Below are 19,156 nucleotides of genomic sequence, written 5' to 3'. Positions count from 1 at the left end.
TAAATAATGTAACTTAGAAGACCATTGTTGGGTATATCTACACTGAGATTTTTTTTTTTTAACCAAGCTGACACATATTTCAGCCCTCTGTTGTTTCAATATAGATTAAGTTGTTAAAGAGTGTTGTGTGATTGCCTGGACACTATCAGATGTGATACGTGCGTTGCTTACCTTTTCAGAAGAAGCAGGAGCAGTTGGAGAGAAGGAGGATTTTAATGCTTCTTAAATTACTGACATTTTCCTATTTTTAAATTATCTGCCAGCTAACAGAAGCTGCTAAAGCACATTAAAATAATCAGTATTATTGGAATTTTTATTGTCTTGGACTTGAGTCGGTGCTGTGCTAGGTGTGCGCTTATTAGCTAGTCATACATCCTAATAGCCATATCCTGTCCAGACATAGCAGAAGTTGGTTTGCATGTTATTTCAGGAGTAACCATGAGAATATGATGGCTCACATTGTTCAGTATAATGTTGTCTTGGTTCTGACATGAACAGGATGAGCAGAAACACTAAAGTTCTCCATAAACTGAAATCTTTGGGGAAGATTTGAATGCTGATTTGAGCATTAAATGGCCCCTGCTTAGACTGAATATTCCCTTGGTAGATTGGCCTTTTTATGCTTGGTACTGCAACGCAATAGTGAGCGTTGCAAAGTAGATGGATCCAAGCTAGATAGCCTCAGGCATAATTATTTTCTCCTAAGTATAACAAAAGTGGGATTAATAACATGGCATTTTACAGGCTCTGCAACTGCAAGCAATGCCTGAACCACTCATTCGCTCTCAGCCTTCCTGCTTTCAGCCAGATATGCCTTACTATCCAAGTTAATCAATTGTCGATCACTTAGGTGAGAAAGCTTATGTGCTAAAAGAAGTGTGAGAATAGTTATAATCCATGAAGCCAAATCCAAACAGTTCAGAGAGGATAGCCTACGAATAAACAGGAAATGCTGGAAGGTGGTGACCATTAAAGCAGTGGAGGAAGCAGATCTTCGTTAGTTTCCTGAAGTTAAAAACCATTGGACTGCCGTACAGGAGATTTCTTTATGGTACCTTGGGATCAATCAGTCCTTTCTTAATAAAGGGTAAGTGAGAAATAGTGGAACGCTGGGAGGACTTTGCCGTTTAATTTGTAGGTAAAAACTACCTAGAGAAGGTGAAAAACCATTATGAGACTGTTCTAGTGTTATTTTTAGCCTGGCTATAAAAGGAGGGTGCTGAAGATCACATGAGAGGCCTTGCTCAGAGACTTCCTGCTGAGATTTGCAGACCATACGTCATGTTCTGTTCTTAATAATATAATATTTGCCTTGCTAAAGCCAGCAGGATTGCAAGTTAAGAAAAATTTGTCTCTAGAGATGCAAATAAGCATCCAATCTTGAAGTGCTGAACTAAGCTTTCAGATAGTCTGAGGCTAGTCCAACACTGTTACGGATGTTCAGCACTAGCGAACATCTCTCAAGGAAGCACTTTCTAGTAGAAATGGTGTTGTTCTTACGGTAGGTTCTTTACTGCAAAAGTTTTAGGATATAATGGGTTTTTTTACCATCTACAAAGTTAAACATTAACTGCCAATGTAAACCTATCAGATTGTTTAGGATAGTTCAGATCTCAAAGTCAATGATGAAATGCAAATACTACAGGCTTTTACTGATGAATTGCCTTCTCAGACATGCCAGTAGAAGTAAGTCTAAAATCTTGCAACATACTCCAGTTTGTTTTGGGGTTTTTTTTTTTTTTTTACCATCTACTCTTTTTCCTCTGTCAGGAGCCTTTTGAGGTCTTCCAGCCTTTTGCCTTAGCTTTTGCTTATCCTTTGTGTTTCTTGAGTGTCAGGCTTCCACAGAAAAGATTTTTCTCTTTCTTTTTATCTATTTTCACTAAAAAATTATTTTGTAGATACACGGAATCACAAGGATTGGATCTACTGAGAGAACCTTTATTGGTTCCAGACTAATTTTTTATCGGTTACTGTGCAGCTTATGCGTAAGCCTAGGCTGATTGTTAAAGGCAAATGCCAGTTTGTGTAGTTTTTATTTTCTGACTTCCTTGAAACCCAGTGCAAGTATTACATGTGGCTGTAATACAGACGAATTGGTGTAATATAATTCAGTTGAATAACCGTGCGTGTATATCTGTGTCTGTAGCATGGACTTTTCTGTTCACAGACCAGGTATATGCTGCTGAAATCTTATTTGCTTTCTTAGAAATATGCAATATGTCTCCTGCTGTAGCTTCTGGCCTCTCTCATGATCAGTCAAATATTCAGTCAAGTGTTTGTTTCACCAAGTAAGGTAGTGGGAACAGCTGGCCTCTGTAGCTCAGTTTATTTTGTATGTATGCTCTTGTGTGTGCTATGAAGCTGTCTCTCACTGTCCAGAGCAGGAAACAGCTTTGAATCTCCTACCCTTGACATCAGCTTGGCACCAAGCAGCGATTCCTTACTGGCTTGGAAACGCTTGTAATCACACGGTGCTTCTTGGTTCGGTATGAGACAACAATAACCACTGTGCAAAAGCTGCTGTAGTGTGCCTCTCACCACTTCAGCTGAAGAAGAGAGCGTGGGGTAGGCAGGGTCTGTCTGGAGGAGAGCAGGGAGAAAGGCGGTTGTCAGAAATTGAACGCGCTGCTGTTTCAGACACACGCAACGCCGGATCACCAGTCAGTCAACAGTAAGTAGGTGGAAGCATTCAAATATAGAGCCGATGTGTTTACCCTGGAAAAAATCAAAATATTTTTTGTCACTAAAAATTGTGACAAAAAATGAGGCGAGTTTTAAAAGCAGAAATGTTAAGCAGGGAAAAAAGTAATTTTTGGCTAAACTTTATGCAACCTCTGTATAAGTTGCCAGTCTAACATTTCGATTTGCTGGTAACTCTCCAAACTCATCATCAGTAACTAGCAAATACATTGCACACGGTCCTCAGTACCAGTGTGAATATATCTGTCAAGTCTTGTGTCCCCAGGAAATCATTGGTGTCCACTGTCCGTTTGCCATTTACATCCAGGTCTGCCAACACCTCTCCTAAAGAAATCTCTCTGCGATATAAAGAATCAAAAAATTTAGCATCATTTTTATTATCTTTTCAGCAGTTGCCTTCTATAATATGAATTTAAAAACAAGCAGCTTTCAAGTATAGGTAACTTTACAGTCCATAGCTTTGTTTTCTTTCTGGATGCTTTTTTTGCTCTTGTTCTTTTTCCTTTTTTTTCCTGCCTGTTTCCGCCTACTTATTCTTGGCTACTTCTAGCGCACATGACATCTTTAGTGACTGAAAATGCAGGCATATTTAAAGGTTAGATCACTATAACTCTCCGGTAAAGATTCTGAAACTGTCTCTCTCTGACAAATTCTGTTGAACCACTGGCCCCCTGTATAATCATCTCACTTTTCCAAATTTGCATTGGCTCTGGAGGGCTATCAGGATCTAGAGTTTACTTAAGTAAACTGTGACAGTATGATAATCAAGGATTAGATCTTAATAAAAGGGTGACATTTTCACAAGTTCACTCTTGCTGCTGAAACAAAAGCAGCTGTCTATACTGCAGAAGAATGGGAATAATTGCGAAGACTTTCTGAACCCAGTTAGAACTGTAAACAAGAAACACGGTATACTGTGGGAAATATGCTTGATTAGTCATAATAAAAGTTTTAGTTTTTCATTCCTCTTTGTTATTAAAATCTGATCAAACAAGTAATCTGTCTTTTATTTCAGTGAATTTCATTTTATTTAAGGATATTACTAGCACTGAGCTGAAGCTGGTTAGTTTTCCCATCAGTCTCTTTCACCTGCGTGCACTGCACATCAGCTGCTTAAAATCAGGTGTTTGCATCTGTTTTTTTCCCTAATACTTTTTAATTCTAGTCTTACCATACAGCCTCTCTATTTTCTTAAATTGTATCAGTAAATCCATAGACATTTCTTAATTTACATGACTAAGAAAAATCAGAACTGGCAAAATCTCCCAAGCTGTTTCTGTATATTACTGCTGAGACTGTCTTGGACTTCGGTGAGCAATAAAAAAAATTTACAGTTGATAAAAATCAGTACTGCCAAAAATAAGTGTATATAGGAAATTATAGAATAATTTTCTACCCAAAATTCAGTTGAATCTGGGCTTGGTTTCATTTCTCTCTTACACTTGCGTAAATCCAATTCACCTGTTGATGTTGATTCATGCAAGGGAAAAACCAACATCTATTAGGGAGTTTTTCACTGAAACAACCATTTGCTGAAACAAAATGAAGTGTCGTCATGTGACTCAGCGATGCTTTCATGTAAATTTTCATCCTCCTTACTATTGCTACTTATTGTTAAGAAAGTATATTTAAAGATAAAGCCTCCTGCATTCACATGCTTTTCTGCTTTTCTGCAGAGGCACCGAATGAATCACTTAATCCCATGTGCTTTATTTATGTCGTAAACGTGGTTTTGGCCCTTTTATATAATTACAGCTTGTGGTGGTAGCTGAGAAAATGGTGCAATTATAACATTATTCTTAAGACCTGAGTAGAAACCTCTCTCTGTTACTGTGCAGGAGTGTGCATAGAGGGGATCAGAGTTGCTGAAACCATCCTCAAGATAGATAAATCTGGCTAAATGCAAGCAAGTGATCCGTGGGCTGCTATAAACCATGTTTTCCATTACAAAGGCGTTGGAGCAAAGTCAGCAGAATGACTGCTGGCTTAAATGTTGCATTTGTTGATACCTGCAAAATACTCAGAGAGATAATGAGACAAAAATGAAGAGAACCAGAAAAGCTGGGCCAGAAGCCAGGTGACATGCGATCACTGTCAGAGATGGTGGTTTCTGCAATATCTGCCTTAAGGCTTTCCATAGTTACAGGGGCTGAAGGCAGGAAAGGTCTATCTAGTAATAATAGCTGGTGTCAGTCTATAGCAGATATAGTAATGATTAATAATTATACATACGTTTAGAAACCTGAATGTAAGTGGAGTTTCCTAACTGACTGGCAATGCAGTGTGTGACACATTAGAGCAAGCTGGTGATGCTAGGAATTTCTGAGTAAACGTTTTGACTTTGATGACTGTTCTTCCTTCCCACTTTCCAAGCTTAGCTGGGGTTCACCTGATGAACCGCTCTTCCCCTGTTTGCCTACTGCAAAAGGGGGGGTTATGTGCTCTCATTTTAACGACAGCTTGAATGAGGCGATGTACAAAGTACTTAATTATTGTGTGTTAAATGACCAGAACCTGCTGACCTTAAGAGTGTTTTGGAAAGCTAGTAGAGAGGAAAAGCAAGTACTATTATAGAAGATATGCAAGAGCATTTTTTGACAGACTTGTTTTTCATTATTTTAAAGAATCTTTAGGTGTGTGTTTGTTGACAGTGCCTATTAATTTTTTGTTAACCTAAATAAATCATGAGCGCTGTATTGCTTCTGTATCAATGTCACTCAGTCACTGGGAATGAGTCCCTCCTTGGCACCGTACCCTTAAAGTCCATGCTTTTGTCGGAAGTGGAGTCGTCGTCTTAGGCATGCTGTGGACTGAGGTGGTACCAGTAAGTCTAGATACTTAGGCTGATCTTTAGCTAGCTTGAATGTTTACACTTTGTTTTGACCAGTGGGGAAATGGCTGTGTTTTCAATAGAAAAATATGAGGGCTTCCCTCTAAACTCCTCCTATGTTTATCTGAAGAGACTAGTTTGTGAAAAGACGTTGGAAGAAGACAGGAAACAAGCCAAGTGAGAAAACCCGTTTTTTGTAGTGATCAAACTTGACCTCTTATAACCCCACTGGTCTTTAATTCCATGAGTTCAAGTGTATCTCAAGTGCTGAGAAGAGCAGACCCTCACCACCTTTCTCTGTGATTCTGATTTAACTAAGCTCTGAAACATGAGATTGACAGCACTCGATTCTCACAAAAAGGGAGTGTGTGTTAGAGAAAGTTAAGTTCAGCAGAGGATATGTAAAACTTAAATCATTCTTGGCAGTTTGTCAGAAAAAAAAAAAGAGATTTCCTTTATAAATCTGTCCACTGTTCTTTTGGATGTGATTGTTTTGTCCAACCTTCTTATGCATGCGAATCACTAAATGCAATAGTAAAATGAGGATGAATCTGGAAGCATACTTTGGGTCATTCACTATGCAGAGGATCAGAAAATTATTTCAGGCTCACAGCCAGACTGCAAAAATAAAAACTGAAGGAAAATATGTATTATTCTGTTAAGTTCAGCTCCCCTCTGAGTCATGAATACTCCCTGTTTGTGTGTTCTCTAGTGCTTTGTTCTTCCTAGTGTTAAAAGTCCACTACTTCTCCAGGGTTTGTTTTTCCACTCTTAATGTAATTCTATCTGCCTAATGTCATTGTCATGATTTCACTCTCTTTTGGTATTTACATCATGCTGAATTTTGCAGTAAGTTAAAATGTATCCAGCTCAGCAATTTTCCTATTTTGGGCAGAACATCAGACGCTCCATGTTTGTAAATTTAAATGTGTCACATATATTTCCTTTCTTATGCAAGAGTCCAGCTGGGTTCCAAAGCATATATGACTAGTCGTGTTCTTGAGAACTGCTTGATACTCTGGTTGTTGGTGGGGTTTTTTTAAGGAAAAGCAGGTTTTTTACATGATAAATAACAATATTGGCTTCATTGCAGACCATTAGAAGTGGAGATCGTTGCTTTGGAAATACCGTTAAAGGGACAAATTCTAATAAGTCTGTAAGAACTCTACATAAGTAGGGGGACAAAATTTGTCCCAGTCATTTTCATTTCAAAAACCATTTTAAAAAGGATGCTCTTACTAGAAAAATGCAAAACTACATAAAGGTTCAGGTTCTTGCTAAGTTTGAGGATAAACTGAGCAGAAAACAATAATTTATTCTTCTTCTCTAGTTTGTTTTTTAAATTTCATTGGATCTTCCTTGAAGTTGGTAACTTGTAGCTCATGATTCATTGCAATAATAAAGCTCTGAATTACTGAACAAATAAACATATCCTGGCTGCAGCAATAAATCACACACTCTGAAAAGCACAGGAGAAATAACTCTGTGCCAGAAAGTTCTAAAATACTCAGAGTGATGCAGTCTTCTCTGTGACCCAAGGAAAGTTATTATGGCCCAAATATGGGGGGGGGGTGGGGGGGTGGGAAGTGAGAGTACTATATTTTTTTCAGTCTCTGTGCAAAGATGACCTTAGGCATTTTTCACCGTGAAATAAAAAATATTTGAGGAATCTGTCTTCCCATATTCAAAGCATATGTAGTTTTTGGTTGTCATTATAACTGATCAGAGTATGGACAACTCAATCCCCAGACTGCTTTGAAAACTCATCTTTTGTTCTGTTAAGTGTCCCCTTGTTGTGAGAGGTGGATCTTGTAGCAGGACTTCTCAGAGGAGTCTCTAAATGGCAGATCAGTAATGTCCCTTGGAGTTGCACTCCAGATGTGGAAGGTAATGAATGATCCTCTTAATAACAGCCTCTGGAAGTTTCCCTAGTTTTTGCGTTGGTATGTGTTGATCGTAATAAGGAACATCTCTCTGGACTGGAGAAGACGACCGCTGCTGGGAATTTCCTCCAAAAGCATTCAGATAGACAGACAAAACTGACATTTTTTCCTTCTCTTATGATTAAAAACAGCTTCAAATTCCAGCCCTTCAGATTTCATGGAATTTCATGAGATTGTTGATATGCACCTCATTAAAATCTCTGTAGAGTACAGGGTAGGATTTTTCTAACTATTATATGCAAACATTATTCCCCGCAAAACAGGCAGTCATTATTTTAAAGAAAGGTTAAAGTCTGCAGAAACAAGAAGTAGCTCGAAGCAGCAACAGCAAGTACTTTACATTTAATTCTGGTCTCACAAAAGCAGTGTGAATTAAAAGGAACAAAGGTCAAGAACAAGACCAGATTGAGAGCCAGTATCTTCATGAGTTACTTCATTCGAATGTAACGAGGGTGTGGAGTGGGAATAAATAACACGAAACATCAGGATGGATTTGTGCATAGCTGGCTCTGTTTTGGTGATGAAATACAGAGTTTGGGACATGGTGTCATTGGGAACTGATAATACACAGCTGTGTCTGTCTAATGGAACCTGGCAAATCCATGGCCCTGCTTTTACGGAGCGCTGATTATACTCAACCTATTGATTGAAATCTTGTTAAATTTGTAAGGAAGACTTCAGTATTTCTATTGGGTTGTCATTATTCTGCAGATATCCTTCAACAGAGGTGTATTGTAATGTTCTCTTTAATTACTATTTCCTCTGCCTTGCCGTTTGAACTGTCCTCCTGGCGTCCTGCTTGCTCCCCTGTTCTCTCACTCACTGTCTCCTTTGATGATCCCTGAAATACACAAATTCTTCTCTACATATCAGGATATTTACATAGCAGACCAAGTAATTGTCATCTTTGTTATTTAAACTGAGTGACAGCATGATTGCATCTTTGTGTCACCTTAACATTTCATTTACAAATTGTCAACATTATGTTTCTTCTTCCTTCACCTTTTGCTGCCCTTTTCTGACTTCCTCTTACACGCATCCCATTTGTGTTCTCTCCTGATTTTCTTTCCAAATATATCATATCTTCTTTTTCGGCTTTTTTCCTCTTTCTTTGTCCTTCTTTATCTTGTATTCCATGCTTTTGCTCCCCTCTATCCCCTTGCACTGCGTATGTTAGCTGTGCATTAACTTTTGTTTGGCAAAAACACTCTCCATACTGTTCTCACATTGGCACTTCTGTTGTTTGCTTTTCTAGCCCTGCTGTGTAAATATTTGCTGCCACCTCATGCAGTTTTGCTAGTATTGCATCTGTCAGGCACATCTGGTGTGGGCGTGCTGGATCCTCAGCCCTGCTGGGTGCTGGGCGCTTCTGAATGTCTCCTGGTGCTCAAGACTGGATCACCCCTTTTCCTAAAGTCAGACCCAAACATCGATATCATACATGAATGCTCATTCTAAAACTGTCAAACTGCCCATCTACACAGCTTCTTGTTTATAGGAAATGGGCTGATGTCAAAACAAGGAAAATAAGGAGTCGGATTTAGCCAAGACCATCATGATGTGCCTTTTCATGACTTTTACATGAAGGTAGTTATAAAACTGCAGTTCACAAAATAGGATTCATAACCTAACAATCTTACCTCCAGACTCTCCAGCTATCTTCCTCTTGGAGTCTGGGGAACTATGCCTGTCAACTTGGAATTGGATTTGTGAGTGCTAGATTATACTTCAGCTTGTATTTCTGGAGGAACATCGGTTCTGATTTTGAGCATTCCATTTTCAGCAGGAAGCTGGCAGCTTCTGCAAGGCTGTGTCGGAGAACCTTTGGTGGGACAACTCAGTACTCTCACAGCTGAGTGGCTTTTTTGTGCTTCGTTAGGATGAAGCAGTGGGTTTGCAAATAAACAGCTCCTGCCTTTGAACTGAGCTTCAGACTGGAAATCACTAGTAGATGTACAGGAGAAAGAAGACTGTTGGAGGTTACAGTGTCAGTACTGTAGAAGTTGCTTTCTCCAAGAAGGGCATGGAAAACCTTTTGTGATGTTCGTTTACTGCACATACTGTTTTCTGACGTGACCTCATTTGTGCTTCCTGTGAGAATGCAGCTTTCTTCATATGCCCTACCAACTAATTTTAGGCAATACTGAACATCCAAAGCAATGACAGTAAGAGATAAAAGCATTACTCACTATTATTTTTATATGCTCTTTCTTGAAAATGTAATTGCATTTTGAGCTACAAGTGTATGATCAGTTAAGAAGTAATTGGAATTGTGTTTGTTATATTAACAGCCTTTCATTTACACATATGCTGTCCTCCATCTCCACTTACCTTTATACGTAGGCAGGCTAGTTTTTGTGGCCTGTGTGTAACAGAATTATGGGATTCCACCAAAGCATACAGAAGAATGAGAAAGCACATGCCAAAAAGCTTGGGACATAGCACATGCCAAAAAGCTTGGGACATAGCACATGTCCACATCCTTGCTAATCCCTGTACTGTCTCATAGGCACTAGTACTAAGCAATGCTGCAGGCAACATCGTTGTTTTTCCCACAGTTCGGAACTGTGATTGGTTAATTTTCTTGTGTACCTGATCAGCGTCGTGTGTCTTCTCCACACCATTTCTTCAAGCCACATCAACTTCTGTTTTCATGGACATAGAGTAGCACAGAGCACATGGGAAAACAGAACAGCTGTTGGATTGTGATGTTGTGGAACAGGTCTGCTTCTGCAAGGCTTTTATTCTTTTCACTATATCAGTCTCACAAAGACAAACAGGTTGTTCTGAAAGAGAATAAATGGCCACTGCTTCTCTGTTGTTCAGGGTTATTAAACTCCAGAATGGGATTTTGATTTTTTTGTTCATCAACTATATTGCAAAGTTGTTAAAAATTACTTCGGGCATTCCCCAAACACAGCGCCCAGCCCCTATCTATTATGCAGGGATGCCTATGTATCATTGCTCTAAGCAGTAGTCATTAAAATAGTCTTAATGCAGTGGTTAAAACATATCATTACTGTTGCAGGCAAGCCTTAGGAAAGCATCAGTATTTATCAAGAACTATGATAATATTTAGACTAATTTCACAGAATATTGTCTTACACAGCGCTTCCCTTCAGTTCATGTAGCAATACAGTATCCATTTTAGAGTTGTTAAACTTTACTTTCTTTCTGCTGAGTATGTCCTGTAAAATGATTTTATTTGTTACTGATATGAAATAAATTCTTTTTCTTTTTCCCCGAAACTTGTTCCAAAACTTTACTACTGGCCATTCGTGGCAAGGGTACCTAGATCAAAAGTCAGATTAGGAGGCAACCTGATCAGGAAGTGACCTAGTTGTTGTCTCTGCCCACTGCATCCCACTTTCCATAGGTGGGATGTCTGTTAATATATTAGTACTAGACTGTACCTATTTCAAATGTCATCCGCTGACAACAAATGTTGTCCGTTTTGCTGTGCAATCTGAAAGAATCAGAATTTCCTGCTGCCAGTAATAGAAGTCATCCTGCTCCTATTGAAGTAAATTGCCCGACATTTGTTGAGCTTAGTGGATTCGGGAGCAGATCCATAATTGACAGAGCATTCGCTTTCAATGTACAAATATGAGCTACAGCAAGTAGCGTTCCAGTTTTTCAAAGCTGTTTACAATTTTAGATGTAGTGCTGCTACTTTTCCATCTTTCTCAGTTATGCTCTACCAATGACGTGTTGTTTATGCTTTGAGGGTTGATCATATGAAGATACATACTGTTACATAAGGTTTCCCCTATCACTGATTTTTGTATTAGAGCATGTTACTGTAAGTGTAAGTTTGTTCTAAGTTTAATAGGTATCGTAAGTTCTGATAAGTGACAATTTTACGTAAACCTTTTAAAATTACCGCAACCAGAAATACTTCATTGTGTTCAGCAAAAAATATCCTCCTTCTTCATTTACTGATTAGTTAGCTTGATTTTTTCTGTCATCATCATTATGAGTTTATCTACGCTATACTGGTAGGAGACATTTCTTTACAGCTCTTGTAACGCTCCGCTGTTGTTCTCGCAGAACTATTAGAGCTCTGGCAGCAGTAGGACTTACTTCCCCAAAGGTGAGAATAACCTACATGGTTACCCCGTGGTTATGAACTTCAGTTCCTGTTGAACAATTGCTGTTCTACACTCAGGGCCAGCTCCCTCTAAAGTTAGATTTTATTAGCAGGACTTTTAAACAAAACAGTCCCTAAAACAGACTATAACTCAAGAAAAATTAATCTGTAAAGGAGTTAGCCTTCTGAGAACTCTAGATTGTCTTTTTTGTTTTTTCAGTCCATCTAAATATTAATTTCAATAAACTACGGTTACAGTATTATATTCTGTTTTTAATGTTTATATGTAGCATTTGAAATGACACTGAATGGAAAACTGCAGGCTGATGACCTACGGACCAATGTAAGAAGAAGAGATGGTACATCTGCATTCCTGATTCTTTCCGTAAACCGCACTGTTGTTTTAGCTACTGTGTTGGCACAGTTTATTCAAGCTGAGCCAGAGATTAGACCATAGCTAATCTGTGGTCATAACAAAATGAAAGCAGAATGGGAAGAGATTTTACTCCTTTGCAGCATGGTTGTGGTAGCATAGCATTTTACCTTCCACTGAACCCTGAGGCAGGACTCACTTTCCTTTCAGACTTTTCTACCAGACTTTCTTACCAGTCGTGGTGCAAGCCACAGGTTTTCTAGTCCTTTTCCATACTTCTTGCTATTGAATCTGAATATGCAGCCAAGTGTAAGAGATTGCAAAGGACTCCCATATACAGTGTCTTGAATGCAGTGATGGTTTTATTCGTGACAATTTGACCAGAACTTATTTGATCGGGTAGGAAAAGAACAAGTATTGTATCCACGCTTTGTTTTGCTTTTCTGGTCTATTTTCAATCTCAGTTTGACAGCCTTTACTTCAGGAGCCTGCTGCTTTTATGCCTAAATGCATTCCTTGTTCATTTATCACATTCTAGTTCAGTTTGTTCAGGAGATGGAGCTCACACAGGGTCCTGTAAAATGTTGATAATTGATTGTTGCGGGAAATAAGGAATTCAAGAGATCTACCCCAAGAGTGCCAAGCGTTAAACAAGTCGATTTGACAAAAGTTTCCTACAGTCCGTCACAAAGACCTGCTGTTTTGAAATCTGAAAATTTGGCACACAAACTGGAAAGGATCAATCAGGAGATAACTTTTCTTACAAATGAAACTCGTCATGAAATACAGAAATATAAATTATAAACCAGTAAACAAGGAGCATATGAATCCCAGACAAATCTGTTCCCTGCTGAAAAATTCTTGGCCGTATTGAAGGAACATCTGTCCAGACAAAGGAATAAGCGTCTTGTCATGAGAAAGTAGACAAGAAAGGGGGACCTTAGGAATACATTTGTCTAAAACTAGGGTGTAAGGGACCACATCTTAATCTGTATTCTGTGTGGACTGCTGATCCTGTTCATTGTAACTGATGCTAATTCTGGCTACATTATAATCCGTTTTTCTAGAAGAGTTTATATATTTTATAGTCCTTAATTTATCTCATGCATAAAGCTGGTGAGTTCAACTGAGTTCATTATTAAGCTATAACAGAGCCTAAATCTAAACTCCTGCTCAATCTCCCAAAGTGTAAGTGAAGTTTGATTCCAGCTGTCATTCGATCACGTTACGAAGTGACTGTGTGACTTTATTTACTCCTGGAGACAACGACATGATCTGCCTGGGACTTTAAATGTTGTGTGTCCTACTTACAAATCCAGTGCAAGCATCAATAGAAATATTCTAATTTAGGAGGGTTTTTCAGTATATCATTTTCTTAAATTCTTACCTGTGTCAGTGAAATTGGCTATATTCGTTCTTGGTTCACACAGCTGAGGATAGAAACAGGAAAAACCATAACATATACTTCTGTGCACATTATCTGTTTATAGAGGAAGAGAGAGACTCGTCTTCTTGATTATAGGTATTATGCAATTGAGGCAATTTTACTTATGTCTCTGAAGGAGGTGCACAAAATGTCATTTCTTTTTCTTTGTTTTGTTTTTAAACAAGGGTTTGATTTCACATTAAGTAGAAAAGAAAGGTAAAGTTTGAAGGCTGGAACATTCATGAATTTTAAAAATGATAAATATAATAGTGTTCTTGAATCTTTTATTCTATTTTCTTGTACCCGTGTATTATAGTAGTTTGTAATTTCATGATCGTGTGTTTTTTACCGTTTTTTACCAGGTAAAAATTTGTCTGAAGAATGATGTAAAAAGATGTAAAAACACAGATCAGGTCAGCCAAAAGTGTCTGGGGATTTCAGGCCTGCGCTGTCAAACGCTGAATACCATTCCAAACAAAACAATGTGCAATAGTCAGAACGTTTTATTTCAATATTTTCTGGAAAAAATAAAAATTTCTGAAAAAAATTCTGAATAATTTAATCTTTCCATTTGCTGCAACATTTCAATGCAAAATTTTTTTCAGTTTAAAAAAGAAATTTCTTTCAAGTTCAGTAGAAGGGACTTTACTGGCTAAGGAATAGTAAAAATCCTGTTTGTTTAAATCTTTTAATCAAACATCAGTTATTTCAGATTGACAAGGAAACATTTAAATGCTTGTTTGGTTTAGCCGCCAAACTTGCACAATCTCTCGTTTACACAGTTCTGTTCAGGGCTTGTTCAATGTCCAGAGTGTTAAATGAGGCAACGATATGGAGCGGGCAAAACAGAAGTTTGTGATATTCATATATTAGTTACTATTAGTTACTGTGGATGGTTGGCAGTGCAGAATGTAGAGGGGACAGTTTGAACCAGGAAGCTAAAGAAATACAAATTGCTCTGTCATTCAGAGTCTATATAAGCCTTAAATAAAGAGTCAATATGCGGTAGGACTCCACATGCAGGAATCCTCATACGTAGGAGGAAGCATCTGTATTGTGTGGCTACTTTCTACAGTTTTGAGTGTCTGCTATTTTGTACCAAATATTTACAGCTGTGATTATTGCATACGTTCATATGCACAATGCAGTAGCATTATGTTCCTCGCTGGCCAGGCATCATTCCACCTATCATAAACACACAACTCATATCTAAATTTTAGGTACCTAATGGATCACGTTTCTCAGCCAGTCAGTGGAAGCAGGTACTCACCTCCATAGGCATATGGTCTCCCTCTGGAAATCTTTACAGGCTAAATAGGAGAGAATGGTATTTTGGGGTAACTGCTTCATTAGACCGTTAAAAAACAGGAAGAATTTAGGTACCTGCTCTGGAAGCAATGAATCATACCAACAGCTTTTTGTTTGTTTTTTTTTCCCCCACGAGGATTGACAAGGTTGACTAACGGTACCTGCCATTTCATGGTTCTACATCATTTCAGTTTTGACAAAGAACAGAAATTACGAACATAGAAGTGGCGTGTGGCGTAACAGGCACGTGCTTAGAGCTGCCCTTATCTCCCTTAGAGCAAGGTTATATCTGCACAGTGTAGTGTAGGCAAACCTGAACTCAGTTCAAGGCAGCTGCACTAACTTAGCCCTGCAGAGGCTGATACAATGCAAAACTGCTCAGCTGGGTAAATGCTTAAGCTGTAGTTAGTCTAATACTGAGCTGTGGAGTGTCACAGTTTCTTTAAAGCAAATGCAGGGCTAGTTCAGATATGTCTGTACTGAACTACAGCCACAATGTTGATGTGTCCCGACTCTGTGATACTAAAATTTCCACACTGCCCAATAGTTTTTTCTGTCTTTTTAATTTGGCTTTTACAGGTATAGTCACCTATAGATATATGCGTGTAAGAGGATTTTAAATCTTGCTTAACTGTACATAAGTGATTGAAAGAAAAAGGTAATTGCTCATAAAAATGCCAGGTTTCATTTTAACAGCATGTTAGTCTGGTTTATGTGTTTTTTTAATTTGTCTCATTCTGTCCCCTGTCATTTTTCATTGCAGATCTTTTGCAGTGGCCACAAATCAGCAAGTGCAGGTCACCGGAACTGGAGACGTTTTCATGTTATTGGACTGATGGAAATTTTTATAACCTCACTGCTCCAGGATCAATACAGCTGTTGTACATGAAAAGGTATATACATGGAAAGAATAGAAGAATGAAAGAACAGAAGAAAGAAAAAGAAGTCATATACTTAGATCTGTCTGTTATCTCATTGCTTTCTTGCTATGATATGAACCATACTGTGTTTTAAAGGCGTAAAATTGTGTTTTAAATGTGCGCTTTTCAATGTCAGAATTCTTTGGTCATTATCAAGCCTTTTGCAGTGACCAGTGTTACTTGGGAGAGAATTAAGAAAACATTCTTAATGAATGTAGGTCCATGCTGCAGAACCAAAACTGAACACTATGCGGCTTGGGAAGGGAGTTTTAATATGGAACTTCAGCTTATTTCTTATAGACCTAACATGCAGCTGTGAGACTCATTATGTCTGCGCATTATGTATGTGGATTTTGGATCCCAGCCCCTCCCAAATTTGTATTACAATTTTATGTAAACTTCATTGATCAAATGCTAGTTTAAATTCTGAATGTGTATGTCCAGGAGAAAGGTCTGCTCCGAGACTGGGGATTATGTTTTACTGAGTCCTGTTGAATTAAATAGCTTAGATTCACATTTTACTTAAGCATCCGTAATTTTCAGGTGTTGAAGTGAGTAGCCTGAAAGAGGAGGTGCACATTGCCAGTACTGGCTGTTAAGGACAAAACTCTTTTGTTCACATGAACTGGAGGTGGATGTGAATTTATGTTCCACCTAACGTACTGGTTTTCAAACTGTTTTAAACTTTCCACTAGTGATGATACGTTTGCTTAGCAAACTTAAGCATAAAGGCAAGGCTTGCTTTCTTAGTTACTTTTTCCAGACCTCTCGGAAGTATAGGGATTCAAGACAAAAACCACTGTTTAAGTGTAAATGATTAGCTGACAGTTGTCAGTGGCAAGCACTGAGAGTACAAGCTTTAAAAATAAATTGAATTGCGATAAAGCAGTGCCACATAAGTTGAACAGATCAGGTATTTCATCTTTGCCCCAGAAATAAGTATACTGTGATAAAAGTTGTGAGCTGAACATCCACTTGAAAATATTTCTGTTTCAGTGTTTTCTGTGATTCTGTGCGATCCTCTGACTTAATGTGCCAACAACATTTAAGGCTCAGGACACAACTCTAGCACCTAACCCAGTCTCATACGTTAACGCGGGCGATATTAGCTCATAACACCTTCATCAAGTCTTGACTTGGGCAGAGCTACAGTGTTTCTTTTAGAAAAGTGTCTAGTCTCGTCAGATAATTGCAAGACCTGTGCCTAGTGGCCTGAATGCTCTTTTCTCATTCTCAAATGTAGCGTCTACATTTCAACATTTTGTTTTTTAAACAGCCACTCAAGTATTGAAGGCTGTACTTGGCATAACTCTGTTTCAGGCTAGTCCTCCTTGTGTGCAGCTTGAATGGCTCTTAGTAAGAAAAGACATTTTTGTTGTACGTTTTAAAAAACAAGACTGTTACTTTTCAACAAACATCTAACAGTATGTTTGTAAAGATCCCCATTCAGGCTGTATTTGGTCTGAGAGGTAGCGTTAGAGATAAACAGCAGCAGCAGCAAATCTAGTCACTGCGAGATTTGTTTTTCCAAAGTGACTTTAGAAACACTGAGTAAACATCTGTCAGTTTTCCTGTAGAATATTTCTAACAATCTGGTCCCTCTCATTTTGCTTTAATTGAAGCCATTTGGGGGTTTGGACCCGGACCTGGACCGAGTTTCAGCTCGGCCATCTGAAAATGACCGTATACAGTAGCAGCCTTTCTCAGTCTGAGGATTCAAGCCCCTCTCTTTACGACTCTGCTAGAGTCTCTCTTTTAAGAGGTGAAATGATTTCTATGAATATGATATTCCCGTTGCAATTCTTTAATTTACAAATGACATGGATTTCTGAACAAAGTCAGAATGGAAAAACATAAGTAGTTGCTTCGCTAGTAGTTCCAAGCCTGTGTCTTAGAAGTGCTCTACCCCAAGCTGCTCAGCCCTTTCTCACTCACAGCACTGTATTTCTCTTCCCCATCACGGTATCCAGTGCTCTCTTTCGCGTTCAGTTCCTCAGGGAACCTCACCCCCTTGCGTTTAGCTTTGCAGGTTGCAAATCTCAGGGACTTACGGACTACTTTCCAGTGTTTCAGATCTCATTGCATCTCTCTTCATAAGCAACAGCAGTTGCTTAAAATACTACCTCTGACTGTTCCCTCAGCAGTGCCATCCAAACTATGGCAATACCACTAATAGGGCACGAGAGCCTAGGCACAGCTATGCAGGTAGCTTGGAGGATGGTTTGGATCTTGTAAGTGACATGTATTTCTTCCTTGCATACAAGTTATGACTTATCAACAGTGTGTCTTTTAACATCTATAATTTGTATTTTATAAAATCTATAAATCTCTGCCTCATTTTTATTATGTTTCTATTGCCATTCTAGGAATGATGAAGACTGGAAAGAATGTCCTGATTATATCACTGCAGGAGAAAATAGCTGTTATTTCAACACGTCTTACACCTCTATTTGGATACCATATTGTGTTAAGCTTGCCAGTAAAGATGAAGTATTTGATGAAAAATGTTTCAGTGTTGATGAAATAGGTATGCTTCCATTTTGCATTTTACCGCTATATTTTTATACCACAATTGGTATGATTCTGTAAGCTTTCTTATTATTCATACTGCATTTAAATGTTGCCTCTTGGGAAGGTTAGTTTTAAAAAATACGATTTATAGAAAAGGATTTGGTTTTGTAACATTTGTAATGTGACCCACACCGGAAAGTAGTGCCCAGGGTGAAAGAATGCTAAAAGGATAATAATGCTAAAAGGATATTAGTAAATGTGTGGTTTCTCTTTATGGATACCAGTGGTCTCTCAAATGTATGCAGATGCATTTGCCCTTGCTGTCACTCCAGGCCCTTTCTAATGGATGCTACATACCCTGTTCTGTATGAGCAAGTAAGGTGTCACAAAATCTTGATTCTGCAAAGTTCTGGAACCAAATAAGCTTTCGTTCCTGAATCAGCACTAGTCTGCAGGATCAGGATGTCTGGCGTTTCCAACCGAGAGCTTATATTTATTGCGATAAGAATTGTGACTGTCCTTTGACTTTCTGAACGTTAGTGTGTGTTCAGATTTGTGATGTACGCACGTGCAATTAAAACTTTATTCCCGCAAGTGACTAGAATACCCACTGTTCCCTTTTCTTCAGCTCATCAAAATTACAATCATTTTTCAGATACCGTACTGTAGCAATGAGCTTCTACGTTATTTCGGAAATAGTTACAAAATATGTAATTTCAATTATTGTTTTTATGCATAATCAGAACTCTAAATTTAAATTTACAAATTTAAATTTTGATGGATAACTGTTTATGTCTCAGTTTTATAAGCTGCTATTGAAAAATATAGTGTAATTAATAGGTAATACATTCTTAGTCTTTATTAGTCATTCGGATAAGATACATGCAGAGCGTGTCTGCCTCCAAGAGCAGGATGCCTTCTTCTTATCAAACTTTTAGTGATTTTATCATTAACTCATAGGATTAGATGCTAATCAGCAAATATGTGGTTAATGTGCTTTTTAAGTCCTGAAATCATTTAACAGTGTGTAGCAAGAATGGTCATTTCACATT

General features: G+C 38.3%; 1 protein-coding gene across 5 annotated transcripts in view; it reads left to right on the top strand.

Annotated features, from left to right (window-relative positions):
• LOC104140574 (growth hormone receptor) overlaps positions 1-19,156 on the top strand; it is a 192,853-nt gene that overhangs the window by 161,014 nt on the left and 12,683 nt on the right. For all 5 annotated transcript variants that reach the window (XM_009669418.2, XM_068926493.1, XM_068926495.1 and 2 more), the window contains 2 exons: positions 15,437-15,566; positions 17,960-18,120. In XM_009669418.2, coding sequence (XP_009667713.2) covers positions 15,437-15,566; positions 17,960-18,120 — 291 coding nt within the window. The remainder of the gene's footprint in view (positions 1-15,436; positions 15,567-17,959; positions 18,121-19,156) is intronic.

This window comes from Struthio camelus, chromosome Z, assembly GCF_040807025.1.
Source record: "Struthio camelus isolate bStrCam1 chromosome Z, bStrCam1.hap1, whole genome shotgun sequence".
In the NCBI taxonomy this organism is placed as follows: domain Eukaryota; kingdom Metazoa; phylum Chordata; class Aves; order Struthioniformes; family Struthionidae; genus Struthio; species Struthio camelus.
The sequence above is the reverse complement of the archived record's forward strand: the minus strand, read 5'-3'. Positions and strand labels throughout refer to the sequence as shown.